The sequence below is a fragment of the Trichomonas vaginalis genome, chromosome I, assembly GCF_026262505.1.
Source record: "Trichomonas vaginalis G3 chromosome I, whole genome shotgun sequence".
NCBI lineage: Eukaryota > Parabasalia > Trichomonadida > Trichomonadidae > Trichomonas > Trichomonas vaginalis.
The window spans coordinates 22,887,828-22,909,522 of record NC_067203.1 but is presented as its reverse complement, the minus strand read 5'-3'; the positions used below and the strand labels follow the sequence as shown (position 1 = coordinate 22,909,522).

The following is a 21,695-nucleotide window of genomic DNA, read 5'->3' as shown; positions in this document are numbered from 1 at the left end:
CAGAAACAAAATTTTATGACAAATCCAGAATTGCGACAAAAACAATTGGAACAATCGACCCAAAGGAATCTATTGTCAATGAAAATGTTTCCTAAGACACAAGTAATAAATTATGTTCTTTCAATTCGTAAATTCAATGGAAAATTAGCATATAAGATATGCTTGTATACAGAAGATGAAGAATACCTAGTAATAGCTGCAGGAAAGTATTCAGCTTCACATACTTTTATTATTTCAACAAGTTCACGCGAGGTTGAAGAAACTGGTCTCTTTTTCGTTGGTAAGCTCAAATATCATGGTAGAAATACTTATTTAGGTTCCTATTCTGTAAATTTCAATGGGCCTCAGTTCATTCCCAATTCAAAAATCGTTTTAGATAAAGCAAATAAAACTATGACTTGCGCAATGCCTGCTCCTGACGGACAATCATATTTAGCAGATGGAACAGTACCTGATGGAACCACAGAAATCATCTTCAACACATCTACGATCAACTTCGAACAAGGTGCTCTTGAATTTGTAGTCGAGCATGATGAAAAAGTTTGTCTTAGAATGAAGCAGATACATGTTGATGAGTTTGCTGTAAGCATTTCTCATCCTCTTTCACTATTTCAAGCAATGGCATATATGTGCAGCTTCCTTGATCATGCCTATCATTTTTAAACCTAATACTATTTGTTTCATATATAAAAATGTTGTTTATTTTGTTTACATATTTGGCGATTTTTTTATTCCTCAAAAACATTCTCAATATCCAATAGAAACATAATCCATTATTGATAGAGATCCATTTATCCAAAGTAGAGTACTCTATTATGTTGTAAATTTGATCGTAAAGATAAAATATCTCTCAAATCAATTGTTTTAGCATTTGACCTTCATACACTATAATTTTCAAACTGGCGTATCGAAACTTCCTAGTTCCAATAATGATCGAAGAAATTTTCTCCAATCTGAATTAAATTAAATTGTCATGAATTAAATTAAACGATCGAAAAGTCTATCATTGTAAATTAGTTATCGAAGAAAAAAATTATTGCCTAAAAAAATTTTAAAAATTTGGAAGTTCAATTTGATAAATAAATGTTTAATATTTTTTTATTAGTCAGAGGGTGTAACATTGTCAAAGAAATAAAAAGTTAAGATTAAATTGGAAAAAATAGGAATTAAATTTATGACTCTTAAACATGAATCATTCTGATTTCGTTGATTGTGGAGTAAGCCTCCTTAAGGGCATTGATGAGTGCGACGCACTTAGCTCTTCTCTGTGCGATATCGGGATCTTCAGAAACATCAGGATGAGTGACGAGGGATCTGAAGAGGGTAACTCTGTATGTCTCGACAGCGTTGTTGATCATCATCTTGTGGATGATCTTTGGAATTTCGTCGGAAACTTCAGTTTTGATTGTTCCGAGGTAGTTATCAGCGAGTTTCCTGAGGAGTTCAGCCTTTTGGTTGTATTCCTCTGTGATGGAGTCGAGCTTGGCCCTAGAAAGCTTAGGGTTACTTGTATTAACCCAAGATTTCTGGATGTCGATGTAAGTATTGATGTATTGCTGGCATGCTTCGAGCTGCTGCTTAGATATGTTCGAAAGTTCATCGGCAAGAGCTGCTTTGACCTTTGGGAAACGATTGAGTTCTGGGATATCGATCTTAGAGTGGATATCATCGATACGGTGCTGGATAATTTCGCAGGCGTCGAGGCATGGAGAGCGGAGCTTCTCGATTGTATCGCGGAGTAAAATAAAGAAGGAAGATTCAGGGAAGAACAAAGGTGGCTGGACACCAGTATTAATTTCGATAATCTTGTCGATCTCCTCGTTGGAGAATGGTAAAGAAAGGTCTCTAGACTTGATAATCTTTGGGAAATCGATGGTAAGATATGTCATTAAAGTTGCACCTCCTTCTATGCTCTGCATTGGCAAGTCGGCCTTACCAAGAAGTATTCTGGAGAAGCTTTCGAGGTATGATTCGATGATATGGTAGATAGTAATCTGTTTCTCCTTCGTTGTTGCACCGATTGACTCACCGTAGTTAGCCAATTCGTTGTTCTTACGGCGGAGAAGTTCGCTGATCTGGCTGTGAACGTTTGGAAGTCTGTTCTTGATATGTTCAATCAAAATGCGATTCAAAGTAAGGGAAAGGTATGGGTATCCGCAGTACTCGGCGATATCACGGTAGATGGGTGATGTAACGAAGAAACGTCTTTCGCTCTCAATAACCTTTTCCATTGGCTTATGATCATTAATATCCTTTTGTGAACGGTTAATGACACCGATGTAACCGAGCTTCAATGGATAAACCTTGTTCTGGAGAATATCCATGCAATCTGTGCCTTGATCCATGATATCAATCTTTGTCAAGACACCAATTGTTCTTTGGCCTGATGGATCGACTTCACGAGCAATAACAAGTGAATCTGAGTTGGCAAGATCCATGTTAGCAGGTGTAATAGCAAGAATAATGGAGTTTTCTGGCTGGATGTATTTCATTACCATTGCTCTGATTTTTTGAGGAAGATCGTGTGGCTGACCTTCAGTGGCAACTTTTGTAAGACCTGGAAGATCGACAAGAGTTAAATCTGGAACTGTCGGAGAATAAATCTTGAGGCCGATGGCATCATCGCTGATACCGTTCTCACCACAGAGTCTTTCTGTTTCGGCGACAATTTCTTTTGATATTTCATCGAAAAGTGTGTATTTTACGTCGGGTTTATGAAGAAAGACACCATACTCTCTTGGAGATGTCTTAGATTCATAGTGAATAAGTTGCAAGTTAAGCGGTCTTCTTGTGACTATGCCAGAGCCTCTTGGAAGGAAGTCCTTCTGGACAAGAGATTCAAGAACTGAAGATTTACCTGAAGACTGACAACCAACGACAACGATTTGTGGAAGATCAATAGATTTCTCTCCGATTTTAGTGAATGTATCTTGAAGCTTATTCAGAACAGGAATTAAGTTCTCCATTTAAAAGTTTAGATGAAAATTGACAAAAAAAAATTTTTTTTTCTTCGACTGCCTACTCTTCAGTATAAAAAAGGTACATTCACTAGGCGATAACAGTAAAATGGGATGAAAATAGGATAAATAGCATCCCTATATAGTGCCTAACAATATTTATACGGGCCAAAAAAAATTTGGCTAGAGATTTGGCTAGTTAGAAAATTTAGAAAATTGAGAGGAATTTTTATTTTCGAATTTTTTTGGAAAGTTAAAATTGTGATTAAAAATCGTTTTCCGGGAGAACTAAGCATCTTATCATATATTTAAATCGATAAAAATATTAAATAATAGTTGAATAGTATAAATATATGAAATTATGGCTGAATATACAGAAAAAATGAACATATTTGACATTTTTGAAAATTCATACATTAGTTGGTGACAGACTCATAAACTATACTTTAGCTAAGATTGATATATGATTTCAACAACACATGGTTAAAATCGTAAAATTTTTTTAGATTTCAAAAAGATATATATGGTAATATAATGGAACAGAGTCAGCAAATAGCATGTAAAATATGTTACAATTAACTTTTTATTAGATCCAATAGTAGATATCGAATAGTTTCCAGCTTTATGGTTAAATATTTTCTTATCGAGCTTCTCTTTAACTGTTGTATTAAGGTTGTAAATTTTTGATGCTAGAAACTTTGGAATCTTCTTTGCTGCTGCATTTTTTCTTGAGAGTTCTTGCAATTTCGAATAGATCTGCACATTGTATGAAATAGGGGCTTTAAAATATCTTGAAAACAGAATAGGACTGCTTTTCCAAAGGAATGCTTACTTGTAAATCAGAGAGTTTCAAAATTGAGTACAAGATTATCATCATAACTTTTGATTTTGCTGCGAAAAAGGAAGACAATGTATTAACAAATCATTTACTGTTGTTCATCAAAAGAAGAAAACTTTGATAACAACTAATGATGATAAAATCAAGCAATCTTTTAATATTTTAAATTGATAAGACATTCAAAATATTTGAATGGTTTAAAATATTTTCTTTTAATTTCTATAAGATATTATCATGATTATATAATCAAATTTAAATTTTTATTCAAAAAGGCAATATTTCAAACTTTTAATTTCAATAATCTTAATTCGGCAATAAATGTATTTAATTGTAGCAAATTTAATGATTCTTCGTCATGGTTAGCAATTTGGAGCTTCTAAATTAATGATTTCTTCAAGTAAAATTCTGCATTATTTCAAAAATCAATAATTCTCTAGTAACTTTTCTTCAAACCCTAACCATTATAATATATGTAAAATAGAAAATAATTGCAAAGAAAGATAGCCGAATTTACTGGGTAGTTCTTGTGATGCGAAATAATTGGAAATTAACACCTAGTTTTAACAGCATCATTCTCTTTTTGCTCTCATTTAAATGCATTCGCATACTTTAATTTTGAAATATAAGAGTTTTGGAAATTATCAAATTTATCTGCTCAAATACTATAGATCTTCATAAGTGGTAATAGAATTACAAGGCTTACATATAGTGTTTAATATAATGATGCACATCATACTGGGATTTATTCCTTATTCATCTAGTTATTATAAGATTTACAACCCCATGAAAATTTAAAATTTTGTCAAAAATAGTGAATGTACCTTTAGTATAAAAGCTTTTAATTCATTAACTATTACCTATCTGGTTCAAAAATTACCATAAATTTTATCTCGATTAATTCATTGTTTTACAATCGTGTCGCGGCATTTTATAACAAATTCGAAAGGATAGCTATGCGGCACAAAAATTATGCATTTCATTGAAGAGTATAACCTGCTAATCGCTTTGTTCATCTTTAAAACCTCTTATTTCAACAAAATTATATTGAATTTTACTTACTAATTAATACAAGCGACCTATATTACACTCATATTCAGACAATATTAGTTTTTCGATGATTTTGTCTGCTTAAGATCAACATTCTAATGTCAAAAATAATCTCAAGATTCATTGTCTTCTTATCACTATGATTAAAACTTATTTTATGCTATACAAAATTTTATCCTTATAATTATATATGTGAAATAATAATGTTGTTTTTGAATTGAGTAGATCAAAGCTCAATCTATATATATTTTTAGCAATATGACTTATACTGATTTATTAGAGTCAAAATAATTTATTTACTTAAGTATCAACTTCAATATATGACACAAGTTTCTTTCAATAAATTTATTTTAAATTTCCAAAATTTGGACATAATTTCCTTGGCCTTAGCGCAAAACATAGTTCAATTCTGAGATGCTTTGATCGAGCATGCTTAGAAATATATAAGACTTCAAGTTGTTTGATTTATCGTCAGTGGGTCACAATTGAAACCGGAAGGGATTCTCTGTTTCCGTATCGCACACCGCTTATAACAAGCTTATTTGCCATATAGTTAGGTGTAAAATGGTTATATATTTGTCAAAACGTATGGAAAAGTAGTAAAAATCATTCTTACGATTAAATCTAGCATGAAAAGCTAAATTATTTTTTACTTGTAATAAAACTCATCTTGGAAGATGAAAGTGATGAATATTATGTAGTAACATCATTTTTTGCACCGTGTGAAATCAGAAGTTTGGCTGTTTCTTTACTATTTCTCCTAACTGCGATTTGAAGAGCGGTATCTCCATCTTCATTTTTTTCATTAATATTTGCACCATGTGAAATAAGAAGTTCGGCCGTTTTTTTACAATTATCCTTTGCTGCCATATGAAGTGCGGTTTCTCCATATTTATCTTTTTCATTAATATTTGCACCATGCGATATAAGAAGTTCCGCCGTTTTTTTACAATTATCCTTTGCTGCCATATGAAGTGCGGTTTCTCCATATTTATCTTTTTCATTAATATTTGCACCATGCGATATAAGAAGTTCCGCCGTTTTTTTATTATTTGCCATTACTGCATAATGAAGAGTGGCTTTCCCATATTTATCTTTTTCATTAATATTTGCACCATGCGATATAAGAAGTTCCGCCGTTTTTTTATTATTTGCCATTACTGCATAATAAAGAGTGGCTTTCCCATATTTATCTTTTTCATTAATATTTGCACCATGCGATATAAGATGTTCGGCCGTTTCTTTATTATTTGCCATTGCTGCATAATGAAGAGCGGTTTTTCCATTTTTATCTTTTTCATTAATATTTGCACCATGCGATATAAGATGTTCGGCCGTTTCTTTACTATTTGTCTTAGCTGCATAATGAAGAGCGGTTTTTCCATTTTTATCTTTTTCATTAATATTTGCACCATGCGATATAAGATGTTCGGCCGTTTCTTTACTATTTGTCTTAGCTGCGATATGAAGAACGGTTTCTCCATTTTTATTTTTCTCATTAATATTTGCATCAAGTGAAAGGAAATGATCGAAAAGGGATGGAATATTAAACATCACTGAATAAACAAAGCATTGATTAATATCATTAGTTTGATCGAAATAAACTAAAAATGCTTCAAGATTATTATACTTTGCACAATAATCTAAACTGATCTCTATATTGTACTCATTCATCAAGAATGTAACAAAATCAATATTGTGTGAAATGATTGCATATTCCATGCATTCTTTATCTGGTTTTTGATATTTCAAACATTCACTCATGATCTCTGCATTTCTTCCTAAAAATGATAATTCTAGACATTTTTGAGTGATTTCTGAGTTAAATTTCGTTCTTAATAACTTGAAGCAATCAACAGAACCGTGGTAACAGCATAATTCAAGTAATGAATATCCTTTAATAGAATATGGATATAATTCGCTTTTAAGTTTTTGTTTTTCATAAAACTCTTCTGTTTCTGTGAAAATGATGAATCGTTCTAAGTCATTATTCATAATTGCTCTGTAAATTGTATTTTCTGTATGAATTTCGAGATTTTTTGAGTTAAATTTTTTGAAATCAAAAAAACTGTCTAATAAAATTCCATATTCTTCGAAAAATAGGTTGTGTGAAATACTTATGACATTATTGACCTCTTTGACATGATATTCATCAAATATGAGTTTGGCAAGAGATAAATATGACTTTGCATAGCGATTATTATATGGAATAATATTTAAAATATCTTTTATTACATTTGTGGGAAGATATTTCATTGAATCAATCAATTCTGTTTTGATCATTTGGTAAATTGTTTTTAATTCTTCTTCTTTTTCAGTTTTAAGTTGATACAATGCAATATATAAATCAATGTGGTATTTATAGATACTTCGCAATTCAAGGAATTTGTTTAGCTGTGTACTTTGTTCGGACATGAAAAAATTTTAAGGGGATTCTCCGACCAAGCCGTTTGTATGTTTTTTTTCGAAAAAAATACGACTTCAGCTAATCTAAACCTATTGTTTGAATCAATCTAACTTTTTGTTTGGTATTAAATCTCACTGTCTCAAATTTTTTAATGAATACCACTGAGGTTTCATTCAATAAAAAGTATAGTACCAAACATTGTGTTATGTTAGATATTCTGAATACACAATAATATATTATTTGGATACTATATATAGTTAAAAATATTATTACCACTCAAAAAAAACACGATTTCAATTTTTCTCGAAATCTATCCTTGAAATGTGTATGCAAATGAACTTTCAATCATCCCTACTAAACATGTATATATATTCCTACAAAATTCTTTCAATTTCATTGAAAGGTAGGAAAAGGAAATTATTGCATCAGATTGTCCTATATACAGAATATATTGAATGAAAGTGCAATGAATAGAATCAGTCCGCATAAGCACTATAAATCATGAACTATAATATGAAGATTGTTAATGATTGTGATTAACACAATACTCTAAAAACAAAATATTATAGCAAACTTAAATATTTATACATACAAAAAATAAATAAAAAATATCACATCTCAATTAGATGTTTCCATTGCGAGTTCAAAATTTGTTTCTTCAACTTAGGAGTTCTATTCAATATCAGAATAGCATCTGAACTTCTACTAGTCAACAGCAGGAGAGCGCAAGTCCAACACATCCAGCCTCCATTCAATGTCAATGATGAAAATTTTGTTGCATCAGATCTTTCGAATTCTCCACTTGTAATCAAAGGTCCAACAGTATCAAGAATGGTTGCTATGTTAAATGCATCATCTTCGGCGATGTTCTTCTTAAAAATCTCTATTGCATCTATTTTTGTTGCATTGATAAATTGCAAAGCAATGTTTGGCAAAATTTTCTTCATCAAGTCAACCAAACAAAATTCAAATGCATTAATTGTTCGATTGTACAAGTTCTTGTACTGAGCAACAGTTAATTGCATGCCTACACAATCTACCATTCCGTTGCCTATTGGTTTCCCTCCTGACAGCAATGGATCCAAAAATCTCACGAGACTTTCAACAAAATCAATTCTCGTGTGTAATTTGGTCAGTGAATAAATTGCTGCAGGAAAGCCAATTAATGGTCCATCTTCTTCCATGACAACAGGTAAAAGAAGGGCTGCGTTCTCTATATCACGTTTGCCATCGCCTTCTTTGTCGACAAATGTTATATACTCATCAGTCTGCATCATTTCTGCATTGGCCATTTCAACAAAAATTGAAGAAACATGGCCAAGAACTTGGAAAACGCCTTTTCTCTCTGGAGATTCAACGGCCCTTAAAGCTGATGCAAGAGCTGTGTTTCTTTCTTCAGGGAAATACTCTAGGAAAGGTACAAGAAGGTTTCCAAGCCTGTCGCGTAAACTGAAAACCGAAATCTGTCTCAAAGCTGCAGTAAAGAGATATCCAGGGTGCAATCTCTGCTTAACTATTGCTGCAGCATTTGCTGGATCTTTCAGTTCCCTTACAATTGAAAGATCAAAGAACTGATTCAGATTTGGAGTGAAAGGAGGCTTTGCTGTGCTTTGTAGCATCAATATTGAAGTACAGCGCGGGAATACTCCTACTGTTATATCTGATGTTTCAATAAATGGTCCGAATTTGATGTTTTTTATTGAACTTAATTTAATTCTTAGTCCTGTTTGGACAAATATGATGCCAAACCCACTATCTACAATGAAATCACCACAATCATCATGGACAACTGGTGTTTGCATTGTATTTAAATCGATCATTTGCAATTTTCTGTCCAAAAGTTGGACAAAAATAGCAGAATTTTGATGATTTGGCTGAACATTGATAGGTTGTGATGGAAATGACATGGATCCAATGCATTTCAAGTCTTTAAACATCAAAACTTTGTTTGTCAAAATTATTGTTATTAATTTTTCATCTGCTGTTATTGATATAGGTCTAGAAGGCAAAGAAAAGGTGAATATGAGTGATAAGAACTCATACATATGTATTTCAAACACATTCAATGAGTATTGAAGTGTTTCTGAATTAAATGAGAGACAACAGAGTAATCTACCACTCCAACATAGTCCTCTGCAGTTAATTTTAGGTGTTTGAGGTGATATCCATTTACCTAATACTTGGTCTAATAAGAAAATCTGTCCTCTTCCACTAAATGCGACAAATCTCTCAATATTATCTGCAGCAGCATAATCAATCTGCTTTATTGTGTTCTCTATTGGTGTTGGTAACACAAAATTTACAGAAAATGCCTTTCTATCGACACATCTAAACGCATATAAAGTATTTGGACCGAAAATAAGAGGATAGCCGCTTCTAGGTGATGTCAAAATAGGAATGTTGACTAATCCAGCTGCAGTTGATGCAAAAATATGTCCTCTTCCTAATGCAGCAGCATTACAACCTTCTAGTTCAGGAATTTTCATTCTACGAGGTACTCTTAATAACATAGAAATGATATAAACTGTTCCATCTCTGAAAATTGCTATTAACGTGTTACCATCTTGTGACCATAAAAATATAACAGATAATTGGCTTGGTATTTTAAATGAATTCGTATAATCTGTGAAATTCGTTACGTATATGAATCCAGCGGGATTTAATATAGCTGTGAAAAGTCGATTCGGACTTTGAGAAATTGTAATTGCGCTTTTTATATCGATCTTTTGCAATCCTAGGTCGTAATTCTTCTCTACTAAAACGGTTTTGTTTATAGTAAAGCGATAAGCTAATCGATTTCCCGCTAATAAAGTGCCATGATTACCTATTATAGATATGCTTTTGATATGGTCATCAATTACTTTATGCTGTATATGAGACTTCGAGTTCGGTGCAATTATAACAATTTCTCCATTATTTGTGGATGCAACGAGATAATTTGCGAATGATGAGATAGATGTAAAAATACTTTTTGAATCTGATGCTGCAACTGATATCAATCGTATTTCTGTATTTTCGTTGTGTATCTGAAAGAATAATACGTTTCCTGGCATAGTTAGTGCCGCGAAAACATCACCATTTATCCAAGCTGCCTGATTGAATAGGCCATACTGATCAATATAATTTTGGGTAAGTGTATAGCTTGTGATAAATGTTCGCAGTGAATCTTCTGCTGACCATAAATTTAAAGAAGAAAGCGAAACAGTAAGAAAATATTTATGTCTTGGGCAAAGCAAGATATTTAATGTCAATCCATCGGTCGAATGTTCGAAAATCGCCGATGGATGATCCAAAAACATGGAAAATCTATTGGTAAAATTTATTATCGTTTAGAAATTGCAGAATATATAAACATAAATCATCTCTTTAGATCATATACCATTGAATATAGGAATAAAGAAACATAACAATCTGATCTCCTTTTTGAAAGGTATCTATGACATTGTTTATTACTATCAAATGCACATATGTTTGCTTGAATATCATAGATTTAATCTTATTGATTTTTGCAAACAATGTCTTGGAACCCATCTACCCTATGGATCTTAGAATGTTCATTTCAACCCAAAATGCAAACACTTTATATGTAATAATTTGAATTTCTTTCTAAATTCTAAATATGAGGAGTGTGAAGGAAGATATGTTCAAACATCGCGTTCTCACCAACATTGCTCCTTAAATTTTGTGCTGATTTTCGGAAAAACAATTTTCCAAAGAATTTTGTTGTTGATTTTTGATATAACTATGTTTAGTTTTGGTTTTCAGAATGCAAACAGTTAATCTATGTATTTTATTTTACTTTTTTGAATCCTCAAATTTTGAACTGTCACTTTTGGGTTGGTTTGAACTGGCCGACCTTTGTTGATGCCGAAGGAACTTGCTCCAGCTAAGCTTGAAACAACAATCCATCTTCAGAAGGCTGTTCACAACACAACACGCCGATTCCGTGCTGAGAGAGCCATCAAGGTCATCGCTGCAGCTGCTAAGAAGATGATGCACACAGATGTTGTTAAGATCGACCCAGAACTTAACTCTCGCATCTGGATCCACGGCAAGAACTGCCCACCAGCTCGCGTTCGCGTTGTTTTCGAGCGTAAGGCTGATGAGGAAGATGCTGAGAAGATGGTCACAATCGCTTCTTACAAGAATGTTGCTTCTTTTAATGGCCTCCAGACAACAAAGGTTGTTGATCAGTAAACAGCATTTTTTTCATAAAGTAGATTAAAATTCGAATATTATTAAACTCGTTATTGATATATTACACCCTCCCAAAACAAAATTACAAAAATTATTAAGATACACATAGAGATATCATATAAAGCTTCTATAAACAGAAATAATTTTTTGAATTTTGAGCTAAAACATATAATTATTATGATGAATTTGTTCAACAGATTGTAGCTGTTAGATAATCTCATGTGTTATAGATAAATTGAGATTGATTTTTCAAAAGTTCTTTAAATTCAACAATCTATGACGCTGAAAGATGTAACTCCAAGTTTGTTAAAATATCCGGAGTATCCAAATTCCAAAACTCATTCGGGTCTCAATGATTGAAATGCACAGATAATGTTCCCTGGGAATCACACATTGCGAGCAACAAGAGAGTATATTGAACTTTTGACGTTCAAAGTTCCGCAATCATAGAGTATATTCCCAGAATAAAAAAAAAACTGCTTCCGTTAGAAATTTTTAAACATGGATAAAAGCCAAGGGATGGCGAATAATTATGATATGAGAAATACAGCAAACTTCCCTGGCTCAAACATCCTTAAGATTGAGCCGATAAAAGTTCATACGCCTAAGAGAAACGGATATCAATCTGAAACTGAATACGCTTTAGGATCAGCTGATCAAATTCCTGTAAACATTCAAATACCAAGTGTTAAGTCAGAATCAGATAGAATTCCTATCAAAGATCGAGGTATTGACTTAGCAGATCAACATTCTTTCCCGCCAAACAAAAATGAATCAATTCAATCATCGAGCAAACGTTCCCATCATCACCACCATCGTCACAGATCAGAAGGCGATAAAAATTCAAATAATAAATCTTATACTGAAAAATCAGCAAAAACAGAAAGCACTTATGTCGTAAATCAACAATTTCCTGTTGATCAAACTTCAAAAAGTTTTAGCTATTCAACATACGGCACTTCGGTAACACTTTCAAAAGATTCAGAAAAAACACCAGTTGAATCAACAGAGTCACGTATTCGTGTTCGCGTTCATAGGAATGCAAATGGCAAAAAGATCATACTTGGCCCATCAAAACACCAATCAAAGTCGCGCAAATTACCAAATCCTAATTTTGATGATCTCGACCCTCATTATAGATATTATGAGAACCCTCCACCACGTGATATCGATCATTATGTTCATGACATCACAAATCCAACAGGAAAACCTTTGGATGAAAATGATGTCAAGCCGTTAGATCTCAAAGTTAATCATGCACTCCCTTACAAGCATATTGGATCTGTGAATGCAGTCCAACCAAAAAAGAAGTCAGGCAAAAAAGGACAAGTTGAATTTCCAGAAAATTTCAGAGTTAACATTCCTGCTAACAGTCGCTTCCTCGGTAGCAATTATACAACATACACTCATTCTACAATAGAATCAAGAACTACAGATACAATTGAATCTTCAAATAGATCAATAGTTTCTCGAGATCTACAATTCACAGAATCGGCACAACGTCCTAATCTTCAGATTGCTTCTACTGTATTGTATGTTGATGGTTCTCAGCTTGCAAATCCTCCTCCGCCCCCATCTTCTTCATCAACCATCGAAGCTGGCTTCAGATACCCGCAAACAGAAGAGGAAGAAGAGAAATTTGTATGGATACAGAAATTCAAGGAGCAGCCTCAACTTTTCATGCCTCGTAAATTTAGAATGCACGTGGCTCCATTTGACGATGAGCGCGAAGAGCCATACTTCTATAGAGAAGAACCAGATGTCTACGGCGCATTTCCAACAGAAACTTCGGCCACATTCCGTTATGAAAAGCCTCCAACTACAGAATCAACGAAAGATAACTCAACTCAAACGATTTCTACACTTCTTCCATCAGAACCGATGCTTCCTCCTCCACCTCCAATTGATAACTACGAACTCAAATCTGAATATGAGCCATATTCAGACACAAAGAATTACTCAACCGTTACTTATACTTATGCAGATAGCAGCACAAAAATCAGTACAATTAGTAATAATGGTAATTATTGGATCAAAGCAATTCCAGATAAGAGCAAGAGAGGCTACAAGAGAGAAAAGTTGCCTAAAAAGAAAGGCGATTCAAAGACTATTTACTTCTATATTCAAGATAGAGAACATCCTGGTTGCCAGATTGAAATTAAGAAACAGAGAAAGAGAAAAGCCAAACCAACGGAATATTACTACGAATTTTTCGTACAAAGAGATGGCAGCTTAGGAAAGAGAAAGAGGAGACTTAATCCTTCTCATCCTCCAGATATGTCTGAAACAATCAAGGTTCAAGAGAGGAAGAAATTGGTAACGAAGCCAAAGTATGCTCCTTTCGAACAAGTTGAGTATGTTTACGAATACTACTCAGATGATGAAGATCAAGATGAGCCAAGGAGAAGAAGAATCCAAACAGGAAAGAAACTTCCACCAACACTCAGATATGAAATGACCACAATTTACGAAGAGGAAGAGGAAGAAGAAGAAAGAATTGAAATTTATGAAGAAAAGGAAGACAACAGTCCACTTCCACTTAAGAGGAAACTTGCTCCTCCTCCACCAAAGAAGTCGGCGCCAAAGAAGAAACAATCTAAACCTCCGCCAAAGAAGAAACCGCAACCAAAGAAGAAGCCAAAGGTTATCGTGGAGTATGAACCTGAAGAAGAAGAGGAAATTCAAGAGGAAGAAGAAATTGTCATCGAATATTCTGATGATGAACCTGCAAAACCACAACCAAAGAAGAAACCGAAGGTAATTGTTCAATATTCATATGAGGAAGAAAGTACTCAAGAAGAGATCCAGCATGTTGTTGTTGAAGAAGATTAATTTTCGAATAAATTCATTCATGGTATTTTTGTTTGTTATAATAAAATGAAACATTTAATTTATGTAAAGTGTTTATATATTTATCATAGAATGCATATGAAGTCATTATATGTTGGTGAAAAAATAATTTTTGTACGAGAAAAAATAGTTTATTTCACTTATATTGGCACTTTGTTCAAGCTTAATGTAAATTCCTCCCTAACTCAGTTGGTTAGAGTGTCAGACTGTTAATCTGGAAGTCGTGTGTTCGATCCACACGGGAGGAGCTTTTTTTCTTTTTCCATATCAATAAGAACTTGAGTAATTTCTGAAATTTCGAAATTTTTTGCGGCAAAAGTTAGTGGACTTCATTAGTTTTGGAGGCTGCTTCTTGCTGAGAATTAGTGAATGCTCATTTTTGTTTTGCTTTGATGGATTTTGATTAAAACTTTGAAAAAACGAAAGTATTTCGTTTGTTCATGTTTGGTATATGCCATTATTAGAATCTCCTTTGAGTGACTTAAGCTATCTTTATTTCTCTTTTAGTTTATTTGACTTGGAAATTTTGGATTGCATAAGTAATTGAATTACTCGTTGACCAAATTCCAAGGGTCAATTTAATGTAAGATGTTGTTCGTACGCTTCGGGAGATAAGCTTTTTTGTTGGCATCTTTTTTTGTTTTCGTTAGATTTCTTAATTCTAATAAAAGTTCTGTGTGATTTTTGTTTCATCCATCTTTAGCAGCAACATTTTGTGATCCCAGCTCATCATCCTTACTAGAGGAAAGACATGAAATCAGCCTCCAATAAAAAAATATTTTGAGTACGTTACGATAATTATTTTAAAACAATTCCGTGTAAATTATAGAATTTTTTCAATTTTTCTGAAGTTAACGGAAACTTAATTATTTATTTATTGGAGGCTAGTTTTCAGTTTTTCTTCTAGTGTGGGTGATGAGCTGGGATCACAAAATGTTGCTGCTAAAGATGGATGAAACAAAAATCACACAGAACTTTTATTAGAATTAAGAAATCTAACGAAAACAAAAAAAGATGCCAACAAAAAAGCTTATCTCCCGAAGCGTACGAACAACATCTTACATTAAATTGACCCTTGGAATTTGGTCAACGAGTAATTCAATTACTTATGCAATCCAAAATTTCCAAGTCAAATAAACTAAAAGAGAAATAAAGATAGCTTAAGTCACTCAAAGGAGATTCTAATAATGGCATATACCAAACATGAACAAACGAAATACTTTCGTTTTTTCAAAGTTTTAATCAAAATCCATCAAAGCAAAACAAAAATGAGCATTCACTAATTCTCAGCAAGAAGCAGCCTCCAAAACTAATGAAGTCCACTAACTTTTGCCGCAAAAAATTTCGAAATTTCAGAAATTACTCAAGTTCTTATTGATATGGAAAAAGAAAAAAAGCTCCTCCGTGTGGATCGAACACACGACTTCCAGATTAACAGTCTGACACTCTAACCAACTGAGTTAGGGAGGAATTTACATTAAGCTTGAACAAAGTGCCAATATAAGTGAAATAAACTATTTTTTCTCGTACAAAAATTATTTTTTCACCAACATATAATGACTTCATATGCATTCTATGATAAATATATAAACACTTTACATAAATTAAATGTTTCATTTTATTATAACAAACAAAAATACCATGAATGAATTTATTCGAAAATTAATCTTCTTCAACAACAACATGCTGGATCTCTTCCTGAGTACATTCTTTAAAACTTAATCATATCACATGTTTCTCATATTAATATCACAAATAAACATTGAATTTTTGATTTTCATTCGTCAATTTATCTATATTCGTAAATACACGCAATAACAGGCCTTTGGATAACCTTTGCCTCAATTTCAAAATTTGAATAATTATCATTTCCCAAATACAAGTTATATGAGTTCTTAACACTGATCAAAAACAATTGAATTTTCAATATGCTAACAACCCATCGGTTTAATGATTCACTATACATAACAATCGTAAAACCGATGTTCAACATTTGACACATTGTTGGATTGTTCAAGGTGTGATATTTTTAAATTTAGAAGTTAATACCAAATTATAAGTCCCTGTCAGGAAATCGGGAGCGTAAAAATGTAACAATGATGCAATTTCAAACGTCTTCCCAAATAAACTTTGAAACTATATTAAGATATGTACAAGGATCATGAATTTACATTCACTAAGGAAACTTTCGAATAAAATCATTTGTTATTTTAGTATGACCAGATAAATTATTTCAATGAGATCTCTCAAAAAAATCAAAAACTTTACAAAAAATTATCGATTTTTTTTGATAAATAAATAAATTTATTTCAAAAATTTACACATAATGGTAACAAAATTTACATGGATTATTATTATAATTATGGTTCAACTAAGTAACAGAACATCTTACCACGCTTAAGTTCAACTTCGCCTCTTTCTTTGATGACGAATTGAGAACCGTAGATAAGTTCGTAAACAGGTCTAGAAATCTGTACCTGCATTGGAACACCCTTGGATTCCATCTGTTCTGCGATATTGATTGTTGGGCCAAGGATTTCGAATGTTGGCTTCTCAGTACCCAAAACACCAGCGACAATTGGACCGCCAGTATTTACACCAACTCTGATTCTTAATGATTCATTCTGAGCCTCATTAACATCCAAAATCTTCTTGATTGCGTGGCAACCGAAATCGACAACTTCTCTTGCGTGTGTCTGTGGCTGATTTACTTCATCGAAGATACCACCAGCGCAGACATAGCAATCACCGATGCATTTGATCTTTGTCATTGTCTTTCTTTCGTTTGTCAAAGCGTCGAACTCCTTGAAGAGCATGTTCAACATCTTCATGACATACTGAGCTTCATGAGAACCACACCATGGTGTGAATTCGACAATATCCAAGAACAAAACTGATGCTGATTGAACAGAGAATGAAATGTTCTTTTCACCAGCTTGTACACGAGGAACTAATGATGCAGGAAGGATAGAAGCGAGCATTGTATCTGACTTCTTCTTCTCTTCTTCTCATCTGTTCGTGTAAGACGTTCTGTGTCTTATCTCTGATTGTGATGATTTTGTTTCCGTTTGATGTGAGGTTTGAGAATCCCAAATACATCTTCTCTCCTTCTGGACCAGCCATTGTTGCTTCTGCTGTTTCTTTGTTGAAGATATCATCAGCATTTGCCATCTGTAAGTGGAATTCTTCGATGAAATCATGGAACTTCTTTCCTTGAACGTCATCAATTGACTTTCCAAACATTTTCGCGAATGCTTCGTTGATGTTTGTGATTGTGTTGTCTTGTTCCTTGAGAATGACAACAGGATTATTCAGTTTGTTGACAACTTCGAATGAATAGTTGGAAACCTTTCCTTTTCCTTCTTCAATTGTGTTGTAATCACCACTCAAAACATCCATAATTCTTTGGTTAGAAAGAACTACTTTAGGTGGACATTTGAGGAACAATCTGAGACAGAACTTGAGGAGTTTGTCTTCATGATGTGTCATTACAATCAATGCAATTGAGAATACTAAAGCAATCAAAATGAAAATGATACCCTTAATGATCAATGTCTCATTCTGTTGGTTGATCTCTGTCTTTGTTGTTTCAACGATGTCGTCACCTGTTGGGAAGAAGAATGCCTGATACAACTGGACAGGACCGACCTGGAAAATATCATTGAGTTTATCATTTCTAGCGTTAAGACTTGTATTCAACAAAATCTGTTGATTCAATTTCTTAACGAAAGCGAGGCAGAGATAGATTTGCCATTCAGCAGAGAAGCAGACAGCTGACTCAGTGAGTGTTTGCGGTGGCTTTGTGTATGAAGGACACATGAGCATTGTTGATGCTCTTGCCAAAGCGTCTGTCATTCCTATGAAAGGCTTCTTTCCTTCAGAAGGACGACCGAATCTGAGTTGGTTCAAGTATTCTACTTCTTCTTTCTGCATGTCCGTGATGATTTCGAACTCTTCTGTCTTGTTCTGCATCATGCCGTGCATTCCTGGATATCCATCCATCAAGATCTTGAAGAGTGAAGCCAAAATAGCGTAAATAAATGAGCAGGCACCCATCAAATAGTTGACGTGTGGTGATGATGTAACTAGTGATGTAGAAGCAATCTGATATGAATCCATAAGGAAATAAGAAGCCAAACAACCACATAAAGCAATAATAACAAAACAAGCAGCACCAAAGAGTTGGAATGAAGCTGTTCCTGTTCCATCAGTGATAGAGCTCAATACTTTGATGATGTTTTCTTCCTGTGGATTTGTTTCTTCATGGTTTTCTGCACCTGATGTCTGAGAAACAGAATTCTTCTTAAGAGAATCATAGTTAGCAGAAATTGTTGAAATGATTGTCTTTGGAAGAATTGTCAACAAATTGTAGATATCGCGTTTGTTCTTTCTGTACATGTGTTGCTGTACCATTAATACAACGAAATAGCAGATAACAACTAAGCCAATATATGTACCCATGATTGAGTAACAGATGATTTGGTTTCTCTTGCTATAATGTGTGATGAAATCTGTTAGATCAGAAAGAGCGTTGTTGAATCTCTTCGTTGGTGCAACGTTGTTGTTAATAGCTGTGAGGAATTCGGACTGTTTGACATAGTCCTGTGTGAAGTTAGTTGCATCTTTGACTTTCTGGACTTGTGTGGATATCTGTGTGCACATGTCTGTAGCTGTTGCATCTTGTGCTGTATATGTTGTCTCGTTGAGGAAGAATTTGTAGACAAGGTCGTTTGTGTAGATGGCTTCTCTGGCATTTGTTACGTACTCATCATCGGGCATGAAGTAAAGAACAGTGGATAATTTCTCAAGAGCAAGAGGAACTTGTGAAATTAAATAACCGATGATTTCATTTGACTTCCTGAAATCACCAAATGCATCCATGGGGAAGTCATCTGCAATGGTTGTTGTGGATATGATGGATTGACCACTGTTGTCTGGATCAGGAATGTTTTCAAGAGCGTATTTGGCGGCAAAAACTGGCATCATGTTAATAAGGTTACGCATGTAAGCAATACCGTGTAACATATCGACAGGTGTCAATAATCCTTCAGTGTAAATTGGGAAACCGATCATCATTGCAACAATTGGAACAACGATGAGAGCAAAGTAAAGAGCAGCTGTAGAAATGTAGATGAATCTGATGGCAGGAATGACATGGCGATTGATTGTAAGGGCAATTACATCTGTTGTGTCGACATTTCCTTCATCATCAGATCCTGGTTCATCTGCTGTCATTTCTGCTTCGATTGAGATAACACTTTGTATGGCGTTGGTCTCAATGTGGTCTGGAATATTTGGAAATGCGGAAAGACCAAGATCGTGAACTGTATCTGGGTTAATTTAGCCACCACGTTGAAGAATCTGGACATTGTCGTTCCATATCGTGTACTGTTCTGTATCTGCTTTGATTTCGTGCTGGAATCTGGCGTATTGTCTAGCAACGAATCTGTTGTTTGGATATACAAGAACTAAGTGCTTGAGTTCTGTCTCTGTCTCTTCAACTCTGTCCATGGCTTCAGAAATGGCGTTACCCATTTCAGCAACTTTGCCTTGAAGTACGAGATCCCAGATATTTCTTAATCTGTTCTTTGCCTTTTGAGTAACCTTTGTAACATTTGAAATGCCACTCTTGAGGTTGGGAGAAAGGTTCGTTTCACGCATCTTAATGATGGAAGCAATGTTGGATAAAATTGTATCTTTCATGTTGCTTCTGGCTTTGATCTTAACGACGTTTTGGCCAATGAGAAGTAGGGTTTGGTTGTTTTCGGAGTAGATGGCCGCAAATTTAGCGTATGAACCCCAAATTGACAAGTTTTCTGGCCATTCGTCAACTGCAGCCTTGAAAACTGAGTAGTTAAGGCATACTGGATGGCAGTATGTGAAGCCTGTTGTAAGGCAGCCTTTGAATCTTCCTGGAGAATGGAAAGCTGCGATGTCGTTTGAATCCTGGAATGTATCGAGAGCGGCAAGGTTCTTACGAGCCTTGAACTTGATGATGTAGAAGGCAGCAACGAAGCAAATGATACCACAACCGATGTATACGATGAAAATGTATTCGCTCCAGCGGAAATTGACGATGACGGAGTAAAGTGAAACACCAAGGATGATAACGCCAAAGAAAGAACCACCTAAGCAGAGGATTTGGTTGATTTCACTAACATAAGTACCACAGTTGAAGCATGTAGTGCAATTGAATGCATAAACAATTGCTGCTAATGCCATAAGTATAATTGTTGGAGTCGAGGAGATATAACTTGTTAATGATGTGAAAAGAGTAACCAAAAGAATATCAACAAAAAGGAGGTTTTGTGGCTTGCCTTCGATTGCGAGGAAAGATGTTGGTCTGAAGTTAAGGGTTGTTGAGTAGATGTTTATCATGATAAGGGACCAAAGTAACACGGCGCAAATACCAAGAACAAGAGCAATACCTGACTTTACATCGATCTTCTGCCTTCCGTTGATCCACGCTGAAATGAGTTGACCAATATACTGAACACCAATGGGAGCTGTATAATACGGACCAATTGACATCCAAAAGCTTACAATATATGTGGAAGTCTTGTCAATACGTGTTGTCGTTTTGTAGATGTAAGATACTGAAAAGCAAAATATGGCAAAGAAGTAAGCTATAGCATCATAAACATACAAAATAATCCATTCGTTATCAATTCTGTATTGGGTAGGAACAATATGGAATGGAATTGAAATGATACCCATAACTTTACCTGTTATTGTAGACATATCCCAAAAGTCAATGTTGGAAGCCATGAGGGCAGTACCAATAAGCTGTGTAGCACGGATAATTGTAATGATCTGGTAGAGAACAGGGATTTTTGGTGCATAATTATCTAAATACGTTAAAAGACTGATAAATGAATCAATCATCTTTTTGTAAATGGGAACATCAATCAACTCTTCGAGCTTACTGCTCATAGAGTAGGAAAGTTCGAAACTCTGCGAGCTCTGCTGAGTTGATTGCATTTATATATTTATTGAAAAAATTTGAATGCTGCGAATTGTGAATATTTGATAACGAATTATAGAAATTAAATGTAAAGTAGAAAATATTATTGATTATGGAAGTGCATCTTATTCTTATGGTTTCTTATTGAAATTATTCGGTTTTGGGACCAAATTTGAGGTAACCGCATTATTAAAAGCACATGTTGGAGAAGATAATAACTGAGGGAAAAATACAGGTTCGTGTAAAATATGCTATTCATAAATTTGAATGCGGATTTTTTTAAGTTAAAATTAGGTTTTGTTAGTTAGGTGATGACATAAACAATTAGAAGTTTTCAAAGATTGTAAAAAATTGTTTTGTTAAGAGACATTTTATCAAAAATTAATGGAGGTATCATTATAAGGAATGTTTAAACTATCATTTGCTTTTGAAATG

General features: G+C 34.0%; 9 protein-coding genes and 2 non-coding genes across 11 annotated transcripts, besides 1 other annotated feature; 4 read left to right on the top strand and 7 right to left on the bottom strand.

Annotated features, from left to right (window-relative positions):
- Nucleotides 1-6: 6 nt before the first annotated feature.
- On the top strand, nt 7-688 carry TVAGG3_1034000 (uncharacterized protein; the record flags this gene model as incomplete). The annotated part of the gene is made up of 1 exon (XM_001316399.1): nt 16-663. The coding sequence occupies one exon, from the start codon at nt 16-18 to the stop codon at nt 661-663; it is 648 nt and encodes a 215-aa protein (XP_001316434.1).
- A 409-nt stretch (nt 689-1,097) lies between these two features.
- On the bottom strand, nt 1,098-2,972 carry TVAGG3_1033990 (dynamin family; the record flags this gene model as incomplete). Its single annotated transcript, XM_001316398.1, has 1 exon — nt 1,182-2,966. One exon carries the CDS (start codon nt 2,964-2,966, stop codon nt 1,182-1,184), a length of 1,785 nt encoding a protein of 594 aa, XP_001316433.1.
- Nucleotides 2,973-3,031: 59 nt separating this feature from the next.
- Nucleotides 3,032-4,620: a mobile genetic element.
- Nucleotides 4,621-5,500: 880 nt separating this feature from the next.
- TVAGG3_1033970 (ankyrin repeat and SOCS box-containing protein 4 family) lies at nt 5,501-7,257 on the bottom strand (the record flags this gene model as incomplete). Its single annotated transcript, XM_001316397.1, has 1 exon — nt 5,536-7,257. One exon carries the CDS (start codon nt 7,255-7,257, stop codon nt 5,536-5,538), a length of 1,722 nt encoding a protein of 573 aa, XP_001316432.1.
- A 603-nt stretch (nt 7,258-7,860) lies between these two features.
- On the bottom strand, nt 7,861-10,548 carry TVAGG3_1033960 (quinoprotein alcohol dehydrogenase-like family; the record flags this gene model as incomplete). Its single annotated transcript, XM_001316396.1, has 1 exon — nt 7,861-10,548. The coding sequence occupies one exon, from the start codon at nt 10,546-10,548 to the stop codon at nt 7,861-7,863; it is 2,688 nt and encodes an 895-aa protein (XP_001316431.1).
- A 537-nt stretch (nt 10,549-11,085) lies between these two features.
- On the top strand, nt 11,086-11,511 carry TVAGG3_1033950 (structural constituent of ribosome; the record flags this gene model as incomplete). The annotated part of the gene is made up of 1 exon (XM_001316395.2): nt 11,114-11,446. The coding sequence occupies one exon, from the start codon at nt 11,114-11,116 to the stop codon at nt 11,444-11,446; it is 333 nt and encodes a 110-aa protein (XP_001316430.1).
- A 436-nt stretch (nt 11,512-11,947) lies between these two features.
- Nucleotides 11,948-14,278, top strand: TVAGG3_1033940 (uncharacterized protein; the record flags this gene model as incomplete). The annotated part of the gene is made up of 1 exon (XM_001316394.1): nt 11,948-14,278. The coding sequence occupies one exon, from the start codon at nt 11,948-11,950 to the stop codon at nt 14,276-14,278; it is 2,331 nt and encodes a 776-aa protein (XP_001316429.1).
- A 192-nt stretch (nt 14,279-14,470) lies between these two features.
- TVAGG3_1033930 lies at nt 14,471-14,544 on the top strand. The gene has a single exon. It is a non-coding gene; the product is annotated as a tRNA-Asn (tRNA).
- Nucleotides 14,545-15,693: 1,149 nt separating this feature from the next.
- On the bottom strand, nt 15,694-15,766 carry TVAGG3_1033920. Its single transcript has one exon. It is a non-coding gene; the product is annotated as a tRNA-Asn (tRNA).
- An 890-nt stretch (nt 15,767-16,656) lies between these two features.
- TVAGG3_1033910 (guanylate cyclase protein) lies at nt 16,657-17,121 on the bottom strand (the record flags this gene model as incomplete). The annotated part of the gene is made up of 1 exon (XM_001316393.1): nt 16,657-17,121. The coding sequence occupies one exon, from the start codon at nt 17,119-17,121 to the stop codon at nt 16,657-16,659; it is 465 nt and encodes a 154-aa protein (XP_001316428.1).
- A 103-nt stretch (nt 17,122-17,224) lies between these two features.
- On the bottom strand, nt 17,225-19,531 carry TVAGG3_1033900 (guanylate cyclase protein; the record flags this gene model as incomplete). Its single annotated transcript, XM_001316392.1, has 1 exon — nt 17,225-19,531. One exon carries the CDS (start codon nt 19,529-19,531, stop codon nt 17,225-17,227), a length of 2,307 nt encoding a protein of 768 aa, XP_001316427.1.
- Nucleotides 19,532-19,636: 105 nt separating this feature from the next.
- TVAGG3_1033890 (guanylate cyclase protein) lies at nt 19,637-21,277 on the bottom strand (the record flags this gene model as incomplete). The annotated part of the gene is made up of 1 exon (XM_001316391.1): nt 19,637-21,277. One exon carries the CDS (start codon nt 21,275-21,277, stop codon nt 19,637-19,639), a length of 1,641 nt encoding a protein of 546 aa, XP_001316426.1.
- Between the last annotated feature and the right edge of the window lie 418 nt (nt 21,278-21,695).